Below are 16,754 nucleotides of genomic sequence, written 5' to 3'. Positions count from 1 at the left end.
TTTTTCTTGGTCTATTGTTGTGAGTGACTGTTTTTCATGGTCTCCCTTTACACAACCAATCCCTTGCCTTAGAATCTCTGAAAAACCAGTTAGGTTTCCTAGTGACCATAATACTAGGTGGCGACTTCCTTTTTCACAACAGAAAGACCCCAACATCGAATCCCCGCTACGGAGGAAGTGTCGCCGCGACGTCGAGCTCTCGGGAGGGTGCGACATCTATGATTGGACATTCTCTGACATTACCTTCACTCATTCTCATTGCATCCATAACCATATTCTTGTAAGGATTACTGTTCTCATTTCCAACTTTATGCATGTTGCTAGCACTAGAAGTTGACCCAACCACCTGTTCTTCCATGCTCTCATCAGGAACAAATAGTTCTCCGTGTGCATACCAACACAGGTAATCCTCCATGAACCTTTGGTTAGAAGATGCATCGTTACAACATCTTGATGCATAAACATTAAATTTTTATACTTCCTACATGGACACCTAATTCCGCCATCAGTAAAATTTCTCGGAATAGATATTGCGAAATTAATAAAACCCTGGACACCGTTACAATAATCCATCCTCCGCAATCCTCGGGGTGAGTCCCGATAAATCCATGAACGATCATCCATGACTTCTATTGAACCTCTATAAAACATAACAAAAATATTGGTTTTCCCCGACATTATTCAACAAACTAAAACAACACTTATGTTAAATATTCATTATCAATTATCAACTATCAACGTTCATACATACAAATTTATACATATATAAATTTACAGAAATCACAACTTTGAAATAGAATTGATAACAATTAAAAAAGACCCGTTAAACAAGCTATTAATTATTTATTTCATCACAACACATTTAATTTGGTGTAATTCAAACAAAATTTCAACAATTTACAAACAAATATAATTTGACAAAATCTAAAACAAACTATAACAACTACAAAATTATACATTTATACTATAAGTTTCTTTGATAAATAACAATCAAACAAGTACATACGTTAACAAAATACATATACTAAAAAAACAATAAAATTCACATTTAAATGTTAAAACTAAAAAGGATAGATTTACTTACAAAAAATGATAAAATCCACAAGAAACGGATATTGTGACCACGTACAAAGTATAAGAAACTTGAGTGCTTGTGTTGAGAATAGTGGAGAGTTGTGATGGGTGGTTGGCTGCAGTTTGGGAGGGGAGAGGTGGGATAGGAAAGAAGAAGAAGGAGAAACAGAGGAAGAGAGTGTCGGCAGAGGGGTTGGGTATATAATGGCTTTTACCAATGGAATCACCGACGGAATGTATCCGTCGGTGACAGTGCCACGTCACTGTACGGCTATCTCAGTTTGAATCCCTCGGTCATTCCGTCAGTAAAATCATCTGAAAAAACTCCACGTCACCACACCATTGCATCTTTCCAAACAAACTGTATAGGCCATCGGCGATCCGGTCGATATATACCAACGGAAATATTCTGTCGGTATATACCGACCGTATCTCCGATGGAGTTATGCCGTCGGTATATACCGACAGATTTTGAGACGGAATTATTTCCGTCGATAAGAATTACCGACGAAAAAATTCCGTCGGTAATTCCATTGGTTTTCGCCGGTTTTCTGGTAGTGGTACATGTGCAAAGAGAAGATCAAATCCGACATCTTTTAAAGTTTGAAACAATGCTTTAGTGATTAAGATAAAATTAAGTTGAATTTGTGTGATGAATAGTACCATCGAATAAATGAAAGAAGAAAATGTGTGTTGCATTTGTTAAATTTTGTGAGTTGAATATGTAAGGGAACAAGAAGTAATCTAGCAAGAGAAGGATACGACTTTCGACTTTGACTCTCTTAACTAAAAAATATATAAATTTTAATTAAAAAAAGGATGGTTGATTTGATGTACAAATTTTTTTTTTCTTTAACTAATTTACTTAGACTAATTTAATATTATTACAAAACAATATTAATAAAATCTTGACCTGAGCTATAGCCCACCCAAGCCATCAACATCGCTCCACCTTGTATATATATATATATATATATATATATATATAAGAATAATATATAAATTAAGAATAGATAACCACTGCAAAGTTTAAATCTTTTCAATAAAATTCAAACTCAACTATCAAATTCAATACATACCATAATACACACTAGATCCAATAGTACATATAATATCCACGAGTCACAGCTCGTTTTATTACAATACATTAATAAAGCGTTCCACCATGAGCTCAAAGTACGAATTCTACACCATTATTCATACAGAGGCACTTGCTCAATATATAATAAAGTGACATAATCTTTTAAACTTGATGGAATTGTGTAGGCATCGTCATCATTCCCATAAATAACATCTGTAACTCGAATAAGATTAACAAAATGTTGAAGGAGAGGCATTGGAGCATTAGTTGGCCTCATGCAATCTTCATTGATATCCTTCCACGCATTAACGTCCATCTTTTGTATCTCTTCAATTGCTTTCTTCTCCCATGCATCATATTGTTTCATATAGCATTCAACACCGGATGCGCAGTCTCCTCTCTTTTGTTCATCCTTCAAATATATAAACGATGTTATAGTTTTTAGAAAATAAACTTAACATGAAAATTTCTAAACACAAAAATATTGAGAAGAAAGAAAGTCATGAGTTGAACCTTGGTTCAATTTTTTTGATGCACGAAATAATTGAAAAATCCTGTAAGTTATTAAGTATATCATAAGTTGAACTAATACTTTTTCACTTAAAAGATAAAATTTGTAAATAATTTTCAAAATTGGTTCCTTGCTTATATAAGATATGAGAATACAATTCTCGATGTATCTAGTAATTTTTAATTTTAAGAATTCAGACATCTTACCTCGTGGCCCACAATGTCATTCATCAAACGACCGATCATCTTTCCAGCTTTAATAATTTTTGGATTACTTTTAGCCATTCATACTCCTCCCCTCCTGCAACTTCTTCCATTCCAAGGAAGGATGCTGCCATAATTACCCCATAAGCACTTGTGGCTAATCCATTGCGCACATACTCATCGAATGTTGGGACATGGCATTTATCTGCCCACTCCGCCTCCGCATGGTAGCCTCTCACCAATTCTTTGAACTAATAACATACAAATAAAACAAAGATTGTGTGGTAAAACCTATGCAATAGTTAAATTAATATACATACAATAACAATATATTATGCTAGAAATAGTAAAAGAAAGCATGAGACTGGAAAAATATTCATACTGCCTCCTTCACATAATATGAGGCATAGGATCTTCCTTGCTTTCCCATATCATTCTCAGTTTGGTTGAAAAGATTCAGAAGAGCTCGATAAAGAACTTTCATGTAATCGGCAGGTAGTTGATCAATAGCATTCATGCTTCATCTGAAATTGAGACAGAAAATTCCATTTCCTTTCCTGAACATCTTTGTATCGACTTCTTTGTTTATGAAAGATTTAGAAGAGAAAGACAGTCTATGAGGTAACAAGAAACAAACCTTTCAATTGCATTAGTAAAATGTTGTATTTCTTCAAAAGATGCATATGCATCATATGTATCATCTACCAGTGATACAATTTTTGTATATTTCGTGACCTTTGTTGCACGTGTGTGGCGTCGCGGCGAAAACATCCACCCTCAAAATCTTATCTTATATGGCAAATGTGGGGAGACAAGGAATTCTTGTCTTTTATTAGTGAAAAAAATGGAATGGGAGTCGCCACCTAGTATTTTGGTCACTAGGAACCCTAACTGGTCTCAGAGATCGGGTACGGGGACTGGTTGCGTAAAGGGAAGGTTTTAGCACCCTAAATACGCCCTACCTAAGGTAAGCTGTATTGTTTTATTATCTGATAAAATCTAAGGTCCTGTCATGTTTTCTAGTTGTTGGTCCGTCTATGGTTTAAGAAAAGTCCTCCTCGGTAAGGAGGTCCTTGTCTTATCGGGTAAAACCTGACCGTTCTAACACTAACAAAAGAATTTAATATCCGGAATACATCTTACGTATAAAGTCGTAACCCCAGATATTAAAATAAAACAAAATAATTCTTTTTGAATTTTTGAAATATTGGCCAGTTCTCGTGACTTTAATAAACCGGTTATTAAAGTCAAAATGCATGCTAAAACTCTTTTTTTTTTTTTTTAAGATGCAATATGATTTTTTTTTAGAGAGACTTGGCCGTATGCATGAAAACAAAATATTTTTTATTATATTTTTTTTAATGTCTTGATGAAAACCGAGTATTTTTAATGCCGGATTTGGATATTTACAGTATAAAAATACAAACCGATATTGATCAAAATGCAGTAAAAACTTTACAAAAAAAAAATCACAAATTTTTTTTAAAATACTTTTTGAAGAATTTTTTTTTGGGCTGGGCCCAGCCCGGCCCATGTGGCTGGGCTGGACCCAGCAAGCCTGGTCGGGTCACTGGCCCAAGCCAGTGACCCGACTGGCTTTTAAACGCAAGCGTGCGTGAACAATTCACGCACGCCAGCTACAGCCACAAAGTAATTAAATTGCACCTGCACAGTATTTGTGCAATTATAAACGGAAGGAAAAGGAATGAAAAGCTTACCTGGTTCACAGCCGCTGCTGGGAGAAATCCCTCCTAATCTTGTAGCTGGGATTCTGGGAAGAAGCTATGATGTCGCTCCCTGTCTTGCTCGGTCTGGTTCCTGGTTCTGGAGAAGGGGAAGTTGATGGTGATGCCGTCCTCGTCTACTGACTTCTTCTCTCCTCCTCTGTTCTCCCCGTTTTCTTTCTGCCTTCCTGCTCTCCCTTACTCTTCTTCTTTCTGCTCTCTCGTTCTCCTCACTGTCTCCTTCTTCTTTTTTTTCTCAATGCCACTTCTCCTCTCTGTCTGCTCTCTCCCCCCTGTTTTCTCCTCTTTACGTTTCACCTTCTCTGTTTTCTTTCTCCTCTGTCTCCTTCCCTCTCCAGTGTTTCCCCCCTCCCCCCTTGCGTTTGGTTTTTCTTCTGGCTTTTATAGCCGGAGGATGAGAATGTTTTTGGTAAGCCGGCGTGCATCACGGTGGTGAGGGTTGTCAGCCGTGATACGCTCCCTTCTTGATTTGGAAACAGCTCCATTATCGCTGCCAACGTCTCCTTCCTTAATTATCAAAGAACACCAGCTGTTGCAGACGATGACATGGTGAAACGGCGCCGCTTGGTTTTTTTTGATTCAGCCATTGAATTTCTTGCAGCTTTGTAATCAAATCCTTGCCAAAATTGTAATTGTGTCCGTTAATGTTAGCGCCTTTTCTGGTTTGGTCCTTGATTTTGGATTGTTTCAATTAAGTTCCTAATTGGCCATCAAACTTCAATAAATATGCAATTAAGCCCATGATTTGAGCAAATCAACTCTTTAAAATTACAATTGGACCCCAGAACTTTAATTTCTTCCGATAAAAGCCTAAATTGACTTACAAAATCAAATTTCTTGCAATCAAACCCTCTATGAATTCAATTAAACCTTGGATAAAATTTAATTGAGTTTATAAACATCTGATTTTGAACTTTTCTTCCTCAAATTGAATTTTCCTCATCAACAGGGCTCTCACTGTCAAATTTTAACCTTTTGCATTTTTGAATCTCCTCAACCAATTTTGGCATTCTTTCGGCATTCCAGCAATCATTTTCTCGCTCCTATTATTTGTTGGATTTCTTTTGATATATATTTTTTTGCATTTTCTCATTTTTATGTGAACCCAAAAATGGGTAACAACAACCATCATCCGAGAGAAAGCATATTGAGGCTCGAAATGGACTCCATTTGCCCAGAAATAGATCTCTACAATTCTATCTCTTGCATAAGGAAACTCCTCAGCAAAATTTAAATCATTCCACCACCTAAAATGTAAATAGCAACCGAGTAAATAAATTCCAATAGAAACTTAGTCTGATGTCTCTCTGGAACTCGAACACAAAATTACCTCGAGAGAATGGATAGCTCTTGTCGATGCAGTAACTGAACTCGATTGAAATCTATCTTGGCAAACTTGAGTAGAATGTCAATGCGAGACTCATCTTCTTCGTAGAAAGAGATGTATTTTCTAGCCTTTATTCTTGGTACGCCTTTGTGAAAGGGCCGGATCAAAGCATTCCTAATATGGTCTGCTAGACGTGGGCTTGATTGCATAGCCGAAGACTCCAGGTTTGCCTTTGTGAAAACAAGGGCTTCATCCAGTACCTGTTCTCCATGCACACTTAAAAATGAAGCTTCATACAAGCCCAGGATGCCTTTAACATCGTTGATGATTGTTTTCTTAAACTCTCCATTGGTGTCCTAGAACTTGTCGAACACAACTGATGATTCATAAAAAAAACACAATACAAATTTTAGCCAATTTTCAAAAGATGTTTGTGAATTATTAAAGAATATTTATTTAGTTTCATGAAGGAATAATTTTACTTTTCTAGTCAGTTTTTTTAATAATCTTATTTTGACCATAGATTTCTTCTTGTAAATGAAAGAAAGATTTAGCAGAATTAATTCTTGAGATGTTAAGATTTAATTTTCCCTCTGAAATTAATTAATGCTCTCATAGTGGATGCCATCAGCATGTCCTTCACATTTTCCTTCAACACTTGCACTTGTCTGGTGTACCACTCGAATTCCTGCAGTGAAATATTCACTTAGAGTCAACTGTCTTATTAATTAGATTTTAAAATGATTGCTTTATATATATATATATATATATATATATATATATAAAGAGTTAGTTACAACTTAATCTCTAGTTTATCTGAACTAATTAAACAATTAATAAAGTTTTAGAAACTATTATTAAACATTTCTGGTTTGGGAGGGCAAATAGATTTCCAGGCTTTCAAGGGCAAGCATACAAGAGTTTACAGTGGGATATGTCTCTTAACCAGAAAGATGAATTATTTGTTTAAAATAAAAGCAATCAACGGCTAGACAAAAGTATAACTACTTTAACATCAACTTTGACCTGAGAGGAGTGGAGACATAAGATATATATATATATATATATATATATATATATATATATATATATATATATATATATATATATATATATATATATCATTAAAAAAAACACAGACAAGTAATATATAATTAAAAAATTAAAAAACAAATTGTGAAACATCAGATTATAATCTTAGGGCAGAATTGGATGATAGATCCCACAAATCTAATGGCTCTAAGGGCTTGTATATAGTTTTGAAACATAATTTTTCTTAATACTGCTAGACATAGATAGAAGAGAAGTAATTTACCGTTTGTGGGAAGGAAAATGAAGCGAAGCTACAACCCCACAAGCTTGGTGGGAAATTTTGCCTCTGGACGAGAATTGTTTTGGCGATTACTGTTTGCTGTTAAATGTGCTTGGGTTTCCATTTCTTTTTAGAAGAACTAGAGGCCAGTTTTTTAATTACTGGTTGAGTATCTAAATCATCAATGGAAGGCTATTTATAATAAAATATCAAGACGTTACGTGCTTTAACTTTTCTTATGGAAATTCTTAATATACATAAAAAAAAATGATGGATGTGATTTTGGTATTGAAGCATGAGAAAAATGGTACAAACATTATATCTAGGTAAATGTCTTCACATGTTAAGTTATAGTTTAAAATTTATTTATTTATTTTTTAATCATGAAATGGCTTCAAATGATTGGAGACAGTTTAGCCTCATAATAGACTTGATTGCATAAGAAAAATGAAAGTTGGTTGAGTTATTATTGAGCAAAAAAAAAAATTAAGAGTTGATCCAATTTGAATAGAAAAATGGTTAAGGTCACATTTGAGGTGTACATTTGAAAATTTTAAAATCTCATAAGAGATTTTAGATAATAAGCTTTGTAAAGAAGAAGAAGAAAAAGAAAAAAGACAACAGACTTACTATATCAAGAAATGATGAATTGTTTGAGGGCTGGAAAGCGCACTCAGAGTAAAAATTGCAAGATTTTTCTTTTGAAATTTGAAAGATTTTGAAATGGTCAAATTGTAATGGGTGACTTACCCAAGAGGAAAAAAGAAAGAGTGGTCTCATTGTAATGGGTGACTTATCTAGGTGAAAGAATGATCTCATTGTAATGGGTGACCTACCCAGATAAAAAAATCATGGAGAATTGGTCGCGTTGTAAGGGGTGACCTACCCAGAAAAATGATGGTCTCATTGTAATGGGTGACCTACCCAAGAAGAAAAAAGGAAGAGGGTCTTATTGTAATGGGTGACCTACCCAAATAAAAAAACATGGAGAATTGGTCGCGTTGTAATGGGTGACCTACCTAGAAAAAAGGATGGTCTCATTGTAATGGGTGACATACCCAAGAGGAAAAAAGGAAGAGTGGTCTTATTGTAATGAGTGGCCTACTTAGGTGAAGGAATGGTCTCATTGTAATGGGTGACCTACCTAGATAAAAAAACATGGAGAATTGGTCGCGTTGTAATGGGTGACCTACCTAGAAAAAAGGATGGTCTCATTGTAATGGGTGACCTACCCAAGTGGAAAAAGGAAAGAGTGAGGGCTCAAAAGCGTACTCGAAAGGAGATAGGGTTAGAAAACGCAATACCTGAGAAATGGTGGCTCAAGGCGCACACAAAGGGAAGTGAGGGCTCAAAAGCGCACTCGAAATGAGGTAGGGTTAGAAAATGCACTACCCAAATGGTGGTGGCTCAAAGGCGCACTCGAAAGGAGGTAGGGTTAGAAAACGCACTACTTGAGAAGTGAGGGCTCAAAGGCGCACTCAAAATGAGGTAAGGTTAGAAAACACACTACCTGAGAAATGGTGGCTCAAAGGCGCACACAAAAGGAAGTGAGGGCACAAAGGTGCACTCAAAATGAGGTAGGGTTCGAAAACGCACTACCCAAAAGATGATGATGAAACACCGATCTGACAATGTTGAAAATAATGCATTATGATCAATATGCATATATACTTACCTGAGAAATATAGGTCCCCATTTCTTCATGGTATCTTTCTTTTCTCAAAAGTTGGAATGTTGATAGTAAACATCGATGGCTTTTTCGCTCTTGCTTACTCGAGTCATATCTTATGATCTTGGCCTCTAGGAAGGACTTGATGTCATCATACTTCTTTGTCCTCCACCCTCTATCTCAAGGGTTGTCAATTTTGCCCGACATTTTTCTTAGGAAGGGAATCATGCAGCCAACCCTATCATGCATTTTTTATTGCTCCCCAGCTTGATCATGCCCTCAAGTATTTAATTCGGGTTTGGGGATGAGGCTATGTGAAGGAAGGTTTGACAAATAGTTGTTTTTATGCAGAAATTTTGGAATTTCAAAGCTATTCTAGACACAGAAATCATTTTGACATCGATTCAAAACAAACTCATTCTGAAGAAATTCAAGTGATTTCTATAAATTAGAGGTTTTCAGAAGTGATGAAAACTTTTTGTTTTGCTTTTGGTGAAAAACACGAAGTGACATTTGGCTGGTCGAAAATGGTTTAAGATTTAATTTGAGGGTTATAGAGAATTCAATATGTTCCACTGTATCCTTTTTGGATGCCATTAGCATGTCCTTCACATTTTCCTTCAACACTTGTACTTGTCTGGTGTACCACTCGAATTCTTGCAGTGAAATATTCACTAAGAATCAACTGTCTTATTAATTAGATTTTAAAATGATTGCTTTATATATAAAAAAAAGAGTTAGTTATAACTTAATCTCTAGTTTATCTGAACTAATTAAACAATTATTAAAGTTTTAGAAACTATATGCTTAATCCTTAAAAAAAAGAAAAGAATTTCACTCTATAAAAAGATGAATTCTTTGTTTAAAATAAAAGCAATCAACGGCTAGACAAAATTATAACTACTTTAACATCAACTTTGACCTGAGAGGAGCGGAGACATAAGATATATATCATTAAAAAAAAAAAAACACAGAGAATTAAAAAATTAAAAAACAAATTGTGAAACATCAGATTATAATCTTAGGGCAGAATTGGATGATAGATCCCACAAATCTAATGGCTCTAAGGGCTTGTATATAGTTTTGAAACTTAATTTTTCTTAATACTGCGAGACATTGATAGAAGAGAAGTAATTTACCGTTTGCTAGACATAGATAGAAGAGAAGTAATTTTTCCTTGCTATTATTTGAGGTGACATTTGAGGTGTACATTTGAAAATTTTAAAGTGACAATTCAAAGCTTAAGGTGACACATTTGAAAATTTTAAGTTGAAAAAGGTTTTCACTTGCAGGGAAGGGATACGTAAGAAAGTTGGTTGAGTTATTATTGAGCCAAAAAATCAAGAGTTGATCCAATCAATAATAAATTGTCAATTTTATTTTTTTTCCTCCAATAATTGTAATTTTAATTAAAAAAGAGAGAGAATATTATGAATTTCGATAGACGGATGATCATGAGATTGAGAATTTCCAATACAATAGATACCTCATTGAGAAAAAGGGATCCAATTTAAGTTGGGAACTTGTGTACGAGAAGTTATCCCTAAAGTAAAATTGCAAAATGACATTTGAGTGATTGGTACGTAGTCTGATTTTACATGTGGTTAATTAGCATTTGTCAATTTTAGTCAAGATTACTACCAAATGCTTTAGAACACTGTATAGCTAGTGACTTTTATTTTTCTCCATTTAATTTTCCATATCAACATTTTTCACGAAACCACTTCACACTTCAAATCAGTACTTCATACTGTATGGCATATTATGCACTGTCATTACCGGACATCATTGTCACTATTAAAACAAAAAAAAATTAAATGATGATTGTGATGTCCGGATGTAACAAAATAACAGCCATGAGAACATTTCAATCTTCGGTGAAGTTATTCCTTTTCATAAATGTTGTCATAACCCATTTTTGGATTATTCCCCAACTCATATTTTTTTCTCTCTTAAAAAAAATAAAATACAAAAAAATCAAAATATTATCAAAAAAATATAATAGTGAAAAGAGGATATCAAAATGCTAAAAAAATAGTTAAAAATTGGTTGAGGAGTGTTGTTACTCATTTTTGGACCCCACGTGCTGGAGACGGTGTATACCTCTTTTGAAATGAGTATAGGAGTTTAGCTCATGTTTGCTGGAAGATTGACAAAAGCAGAGAAAAAAAAAATTTTTGAAACCCTGTTTGAGCTGTTTTCTGTTCTCTTTATCCTTCCCCTTTGCTGCCAAAATCATCAGGCTTTCTTAGATTTGATCTGGAGTCTTCATAATGCTAAATTCATTCCTTTGTTATCTGGTCTTTAAGATTGGATAAATCCCTTAGAATTTACACTAAAAAAACTGGTTCTACTGTTGTCGCAATTTTTTGTTCCAACTTAGGCTCTGATTCTGACTTAGTTTCGTACGATATCTGACCATCCTAGCTATATTCTGTCACTCATGACATGTTGAAAAATTGACCTACACCTTTATTGGGTCCTAGGGATCACTATTCTTAGGGCAGACTCTCAGTCAGATTTGGATGCTCGACATTGTCAGATCAAGAACCTTTTTGACCAACTCAATTACTGCCAGATTCTGTTCTCTAAAACGATTTCATCTCACTTCGACTCCTTCATCAAAGTTGTAGTCCTAGACGTGTAGATAAATTTGGGCTTTTGAATCGCTTGATTTCGATATCAGAAGCTCAAGATATTCTCGTTTGAATATCTAACGTGAAAGCAGAGATTTCTGCCGCGAGAAGGATCCTGACCCGAGTTTTGCACTAAAGACTCTATTTCTGTCACAAATTTTGTTGATTTGTTCTTAGGTCACACTCTCAGTCATATCGGGATGCTCAGCATTGTCAGTTTCTGAATTAGATCAGGATACCCTTTTTGAAGCGCCCATTGTCGTTGGGTGGGCAGCGCCAGCGCCAGGTGCACGCTCCCCATGGCCTGCAGCCCCACCAAAACTTTTGCTGACCATTTTCTCCCCAAGCATCACTTCAATGTCGAATGCAACCCAGTGAAAAGACAACCCCATCCCTCCCCCGCTGCCCCTTGCAACTCTTTGTTTCAAGGACTGGGCTGTCATTACACTGCTTCAATCCACAATGCTTTGAGTCTAGGTAAACAGTAAAAGGGGCACTGAGCCTTTTAGTATATTGTTAATATGAATATTCTTACAAGCTTACAAAGATTATTCTTGGCAATGACTAATTTCTACCGTTGTATTCAATAAGCATAGGGAAAAATAAGTTAGCACGACCTCCATTTTAAGCTGTACTGTAGTACGTGGGCGAGGCTCCGTATGTAAAGGATATAACAATCCACTCAATACAAGTTTACTATTGCAGCTTGTAACCGGCAGATACGCACAAATCCTCCTATAATCAAGCAACAAGAATTCAAAATAGTTTCTTATCTTTTATCCTTAGCTGATATAACAAATTAATCTTTTATTCTTAGTTGATGCAACAAATCTACAAGTACAAATTTGTATTTAAATAGTAACAAGAACACTGAATAAAATATACAAGAAATTATCTCAACTCTCTGTTTTCTATATGGTATCAGAGCAATAGCTCTAACGAGATTAACACGATTCTTTTTCCATTCCTAGTTCTCTTCATGGCGGACAACAACTCCTCCACACCAGCAACCCCTACAATTAAATATTATCTTTAATTTATTTCATTATTATTATTTAATCTTTCATTATTTTTATTCTATTCTATTTAATTTATGAGATTAAATATTATCTTTAATTATTTCATTATTATTATTTAATCTAAAAATTAAATATCATCTTTAATAAAACAAAATCATTAAATATTTAAGGCTTCTATTTAATGATTAGAGTTTTACAATTTCTAAAAGTATACAATTCATCAACAGATAAAAAATATATATATATCACTGACTGTCTTCTCCCAGTGATATTTCTAACACTTCCATTTCCAACATCATGATCAATTTATTAAAATTTATTTATAAATTAGATAAAATTAAAACCAAGAGGATTAAAGTATAAAATAAGGAAAACACCCTTGGCAATCTAAAATAATTGAAGTAATGAGTACATGCATGAAGCAAGATAATTAGTGTTGAATACAGATTGTATATAACTAATTATTTGTTCTGATGAAGACTATAAAATTAAAATGAAATTACAGCTTCTCTCTCCATCGTCTTCCTCCGCTTTTGTCATGGCATCAACTCATCAAGTACAGGTAAAGATACTCCATTAGCAACTACCTCGAAATTACCGCTCCAAAATCCAGCTCAATATCGATCAACATGATGCATTTACCAGGGTGTCATAAACCCATTTTTAACACGGGCATGGAATAAAATAAATTTGAATAATAAAATTATAAAACTATAAAAACTTTAATTAAAAAATAACACAAAAAATGAGTCAAGTTAAATTAAAATTGGAAAGATGCATTGATAAATTTTAAGATATAAAGTGAAAGAAATTATAAGATTAAATATCTTAATTGAATGAAATTGAAAAACTCAAAAGCCATGGACTGTAATTAAAAGTAGGAAACATTCTGCGGATCAATTATCTTAGTTATAATTTCATTTCAGTCTCATTTGTTTCATTCCAATCAATTCAGTCCAATTAAATTGAACTAATTCAATTCAGCCCATTCAAAGCATGTTTTCGGTCTGATTTTGTCCAATTCATTCAATCTAGTCCAGGATCCAAATTAAACCCAAATCCCAACAAAATAAACCCAGATTCTAATCTCTCAATTCCATCTCCAGGCATAATCAAGTCCCAAAAATCATTCAATACTGCATTAATTCCAGATTTCCAGGAAAAAAACCAAGAAACAACAACTGAGGACCAACAAAGAAGTCTGGAAATGTTTCCAGATTTCAACCGACCCAGAGACCCACATCACCATAGTCATCCTTTCAAACACAAACCAAACACCATGCCCATCAGATCGTGAGCTATCTCCACCATATCCCAGCCTTTATAAACATCATCATCTTCCTTACCTTATATTAACCCAAAATAAACAGCACCGGGGAGAGGATACAAAATACTGGAAATTTCATCCTCTATTCCTCATGAACGAATACTGGAAATTTCTCCAGTTTCTCCTCCACCCGTCCCTTCTTTCATTCAATCTCCTCCATGCCTGAAACCTAGTGCTTGCCCTTCATTTCCACCAACTGTGACCCACAATGCTCATTAACTCAGCCAATCACTGGTGAAAAAAACCAAACCTAAACCCCTCTCCCCTGCCGCTATTGTCATCCCCTTCGGGGCGTAGCTGGCAACACGTCTTTTGTGTGGACAAATGGCATGCCGCTATTGGTCTTGAGGTAACATATATTGCACTATTGCAGTGCAGTGTTTTTGTTGAAATCGTAAAATTGGTACTAAAATCATGATTTTTTGCAATTTCATTTGATTTTATCAATTTTACTTGATCTCAACCCAATTTTTTTAATCTTAGAGTTTTTAAGAAGATTCTGTATGTTAAACATATATTAACCTGTAAAATCATATAATTTTATGAGTTAAATTGCAAATATTTACCAATATGCGCTTTAGAAATACCTTTGCTTTTTTTTACCGCATGTGTTATATTTTTATCTTTTATAATTATAATTATTGCATTGCTAATAATTTGCAAGAACTAATATTCTTTCTCTGAAAAAGGCTTGAAGCATTATAGATAATCTCTTATAGGAATCTCTTTATTAAATCATCAAATATCAAAGTCTATTTCCAAATACTATTACTACAGTTTTTTATATATAAAAATAGAAACAGCTAAATAGAAAAATTATTATTTTTTAAATAAAAAACTAGAAAAACCTGATAATAATTTTGAATAAAAAATAAAATAGAAATTTAATTAACAATAATGCTCAGTGAGGACATCCTCCAGCTCATCTCATCCAGCTCACGTTGTTGCAACCACCACGAAAGGAACGCATTAATGTTAACGCGTGGGCCCAGTTGTTGCACCCACCACGAAATTAGCACTCCAAATTCCAGCTCAATATATACCACTTCTACACGCTTGAGAAATTTCCTTGCCGTTTTTTCCTCTACGTACGTGTTACCTTTTACCTCTTTTATAATTATTATGACTATTGCATTGCTAATAATTTGCAAGAAAGATGTTGAATATTTTTTAGAGTGTGATTTTTTAGAAATTATTTTTTAAATTTTTATATGTTTGTTTATTATTAGAAAGTTGATCAATGAAAAATACTTTTTAGTCAAAGAAAGATTTGGTTTGGTTTCTAGAAAAATGTTTTTCTTTTATTTTGGGCGGAAAACACTTTTAAAAAATGTCATATTATTTGTTGATTATATCAAATTTGGTCCTCATACTTTTGATTGCTATATATATATATATATATATATATATTGTTTTGAATATTTTTTTCAATTTCATCCCTTAAAATTTGATTTTTATATTAACTTTGATCCTCATTTTTATAATTATTATTTGCTTTTTCCTTATTATTTTTTAATTGAAATTTTTTATCTATCAAATTTAGTCCTCATTCTTTTGATTGTTACTTATTTTATTTGAAATAATTTATGAAATGGTAATTATTATTATTTTAATTTCTTCATCTTTTAATTTTTTTATTTGTTAGATTTGATCTCTATTATTTTGATTATTATTTATTTTATTTGAGATAATTTATGAAATTATTTTTCAATTTCATTCTCATTCAACCTTTTAATTTGTAAGATTTGTTTCTCATTATTTTAATAAAGTTGAAAAAAAATAAAACATTAATAAGTTATTTTTCAGCTTATTTTTCATGATATAACCAAATACTGTAAAGTGTTTTCCAATTTATTTTTCATTACACTACCAAACATCGGAAAATAATTTATTTTTTCGGAATTCACTTTGCAAAAAAAATTACTTTCCAGCAAATAAACGGGGTTTTAGTGAATTTAAAATAAAAAAATAAGGTTTGATGAGGTTGTTTTCGGAACCTCGCTTTGGATTAATTAGCGAGAATGAATTCTTTAAATTATTATATTTTTGTTTTTATATCATTTAATGTGATAATATTAAAAATAATTTTAAAAAATAAAAATATTATTTTAAAAAATAAAAAATTTTGTTGTTATCTACTTCGATTTTCATGTTCTCGCATATATCATATATCTTTAAATATACCTACATTGAATTAGAAATCAATTTTTTTTAACCCTCCCAACTCAGTTACTATTAAGGTTAGTTCTCAACCTGCATGTTCTTCCTTCTCAAGCGTGGCATTGATCTTTAGCTACACTTTGCTTAGTCCCTGTTATTTATAAAGCGTATAATTTAGTTCAAGTCAATAAAAGCTTAGCAGTTTGATACAAAAGCTCATGGCCAAGTAAAAGATGTTTATTTTTTATGTAATAAATAGTTATATTGGAACATAATATTCATCTCTCACATCTTTAATCCAGTTGATCATATAAATATTTATATTGTGATTAACAGATTAAAAAGATTGATGAACATTTTTTAGTAAATTAATTTCAATTCAAAATAACAAAATAAGGTTTGTTGAGGCTTATCGTGAAACCTCGTTTTGGGATGAATTGATCATAAGAATAAGAGATCCTGTGCAAATTATACAAAAATTATACAAAATAAGATTTATTATTGATTATTAATATTGAATAATGGTTTCTTTTATAATATAAATTATGTTTAAAATAAAATTGATAAAATTAAAATACATGAAACACAACCAATGATGGGATGTATATTTTGAGACTAAATTGAGGTTTTGAAATTACCTTTAAAAATAACATGATTTTAATAGATGGACGGTAAAAATATCCTTTGAAT

The 16,754-nt window shown here is 33.1% G+C and overlaps 1 protein-coding gene, 1 long non-coding RNA gene and 1 pseudogene across 2 annotated transcripts in view; all 3 read right to left on the bottom strand.

Moving 5' to 3' along the window:
• LOC18096659 (mediator of RNA polymerase II transcription subunit 15a-like) overlaps positions 1 to 16,754 on the bottom strand; it is a 99,777-nt pseudogene that overhangs the window by 11,412 nt on the left and 71,611 nt on the right.
• Positions 1 to 16,754, bottom strand: part of LOC127905037 (uncharacterized) — a 98,928-nt gene that overhangs the window by 11,412 nt on the left and 70,762 nt on the right. The gene's annotated exons all lie outside the window — the stretch shown is intronic.
• LOC18096656 (probable terpene synthase 6) lies at positions 2,231 to 3,168 on the bottom strand. The gene is made up of 2 exons (XM_052450968.1): positions 2,873 to 3,168; positions 2,231 to 2,567 (listed from the first exon to the last, which is right to left on the bottom strand). Exons 1-2 carry the CDS (start codon positions 2,948 to 2,950, stop codon positions 2,268 to 2,270), a joined length of 378 nt encoding a protein of 125 aa, XP_052306928.1. The 5' UTR covers positions 2,951 to 3,168; the 3' UTR covers positions 2,231 to 2,267.

Source organism: Populus trichocarpa, chromosome 3 (assembly GCF_000002775.5).
Source record: "Populus trichocarpa isolate Nisqually-1 chromosome 3, P.trichocarpa_v4.1, whole genome shotgun sequence".
NCBI lineage: Eukaryota > Viridiplantae > Streptophyta > Magnoliopsida > Malpighiales > Salicaceae > Populus > Populus trichocarpa.
The sequence above is the reverse complement of the archived record's forward strand: the minus strand, read 5'-3'. Positions and strand labels throughout refer to the sequence as shown.

What these genes read in the sequence shown, in the direction of transcription:
- LOC18096656 (XM_052450968.1), bottom strand. Translation starts at nt 2,950, where the DNA reads ATGGCTAAAAGTAATCCAAAAATTATTAAAGCTGGAAAGATGATCGGT. An exon ending in ATGACATTGTGGGCCACGAG is followed by an intron (nt 2,568 to 2,872) that starts GTAAGATGTCTG and finishes ATATATTTGAAG; the next exon opens with GATGAACAAAAGAGAGGAGA.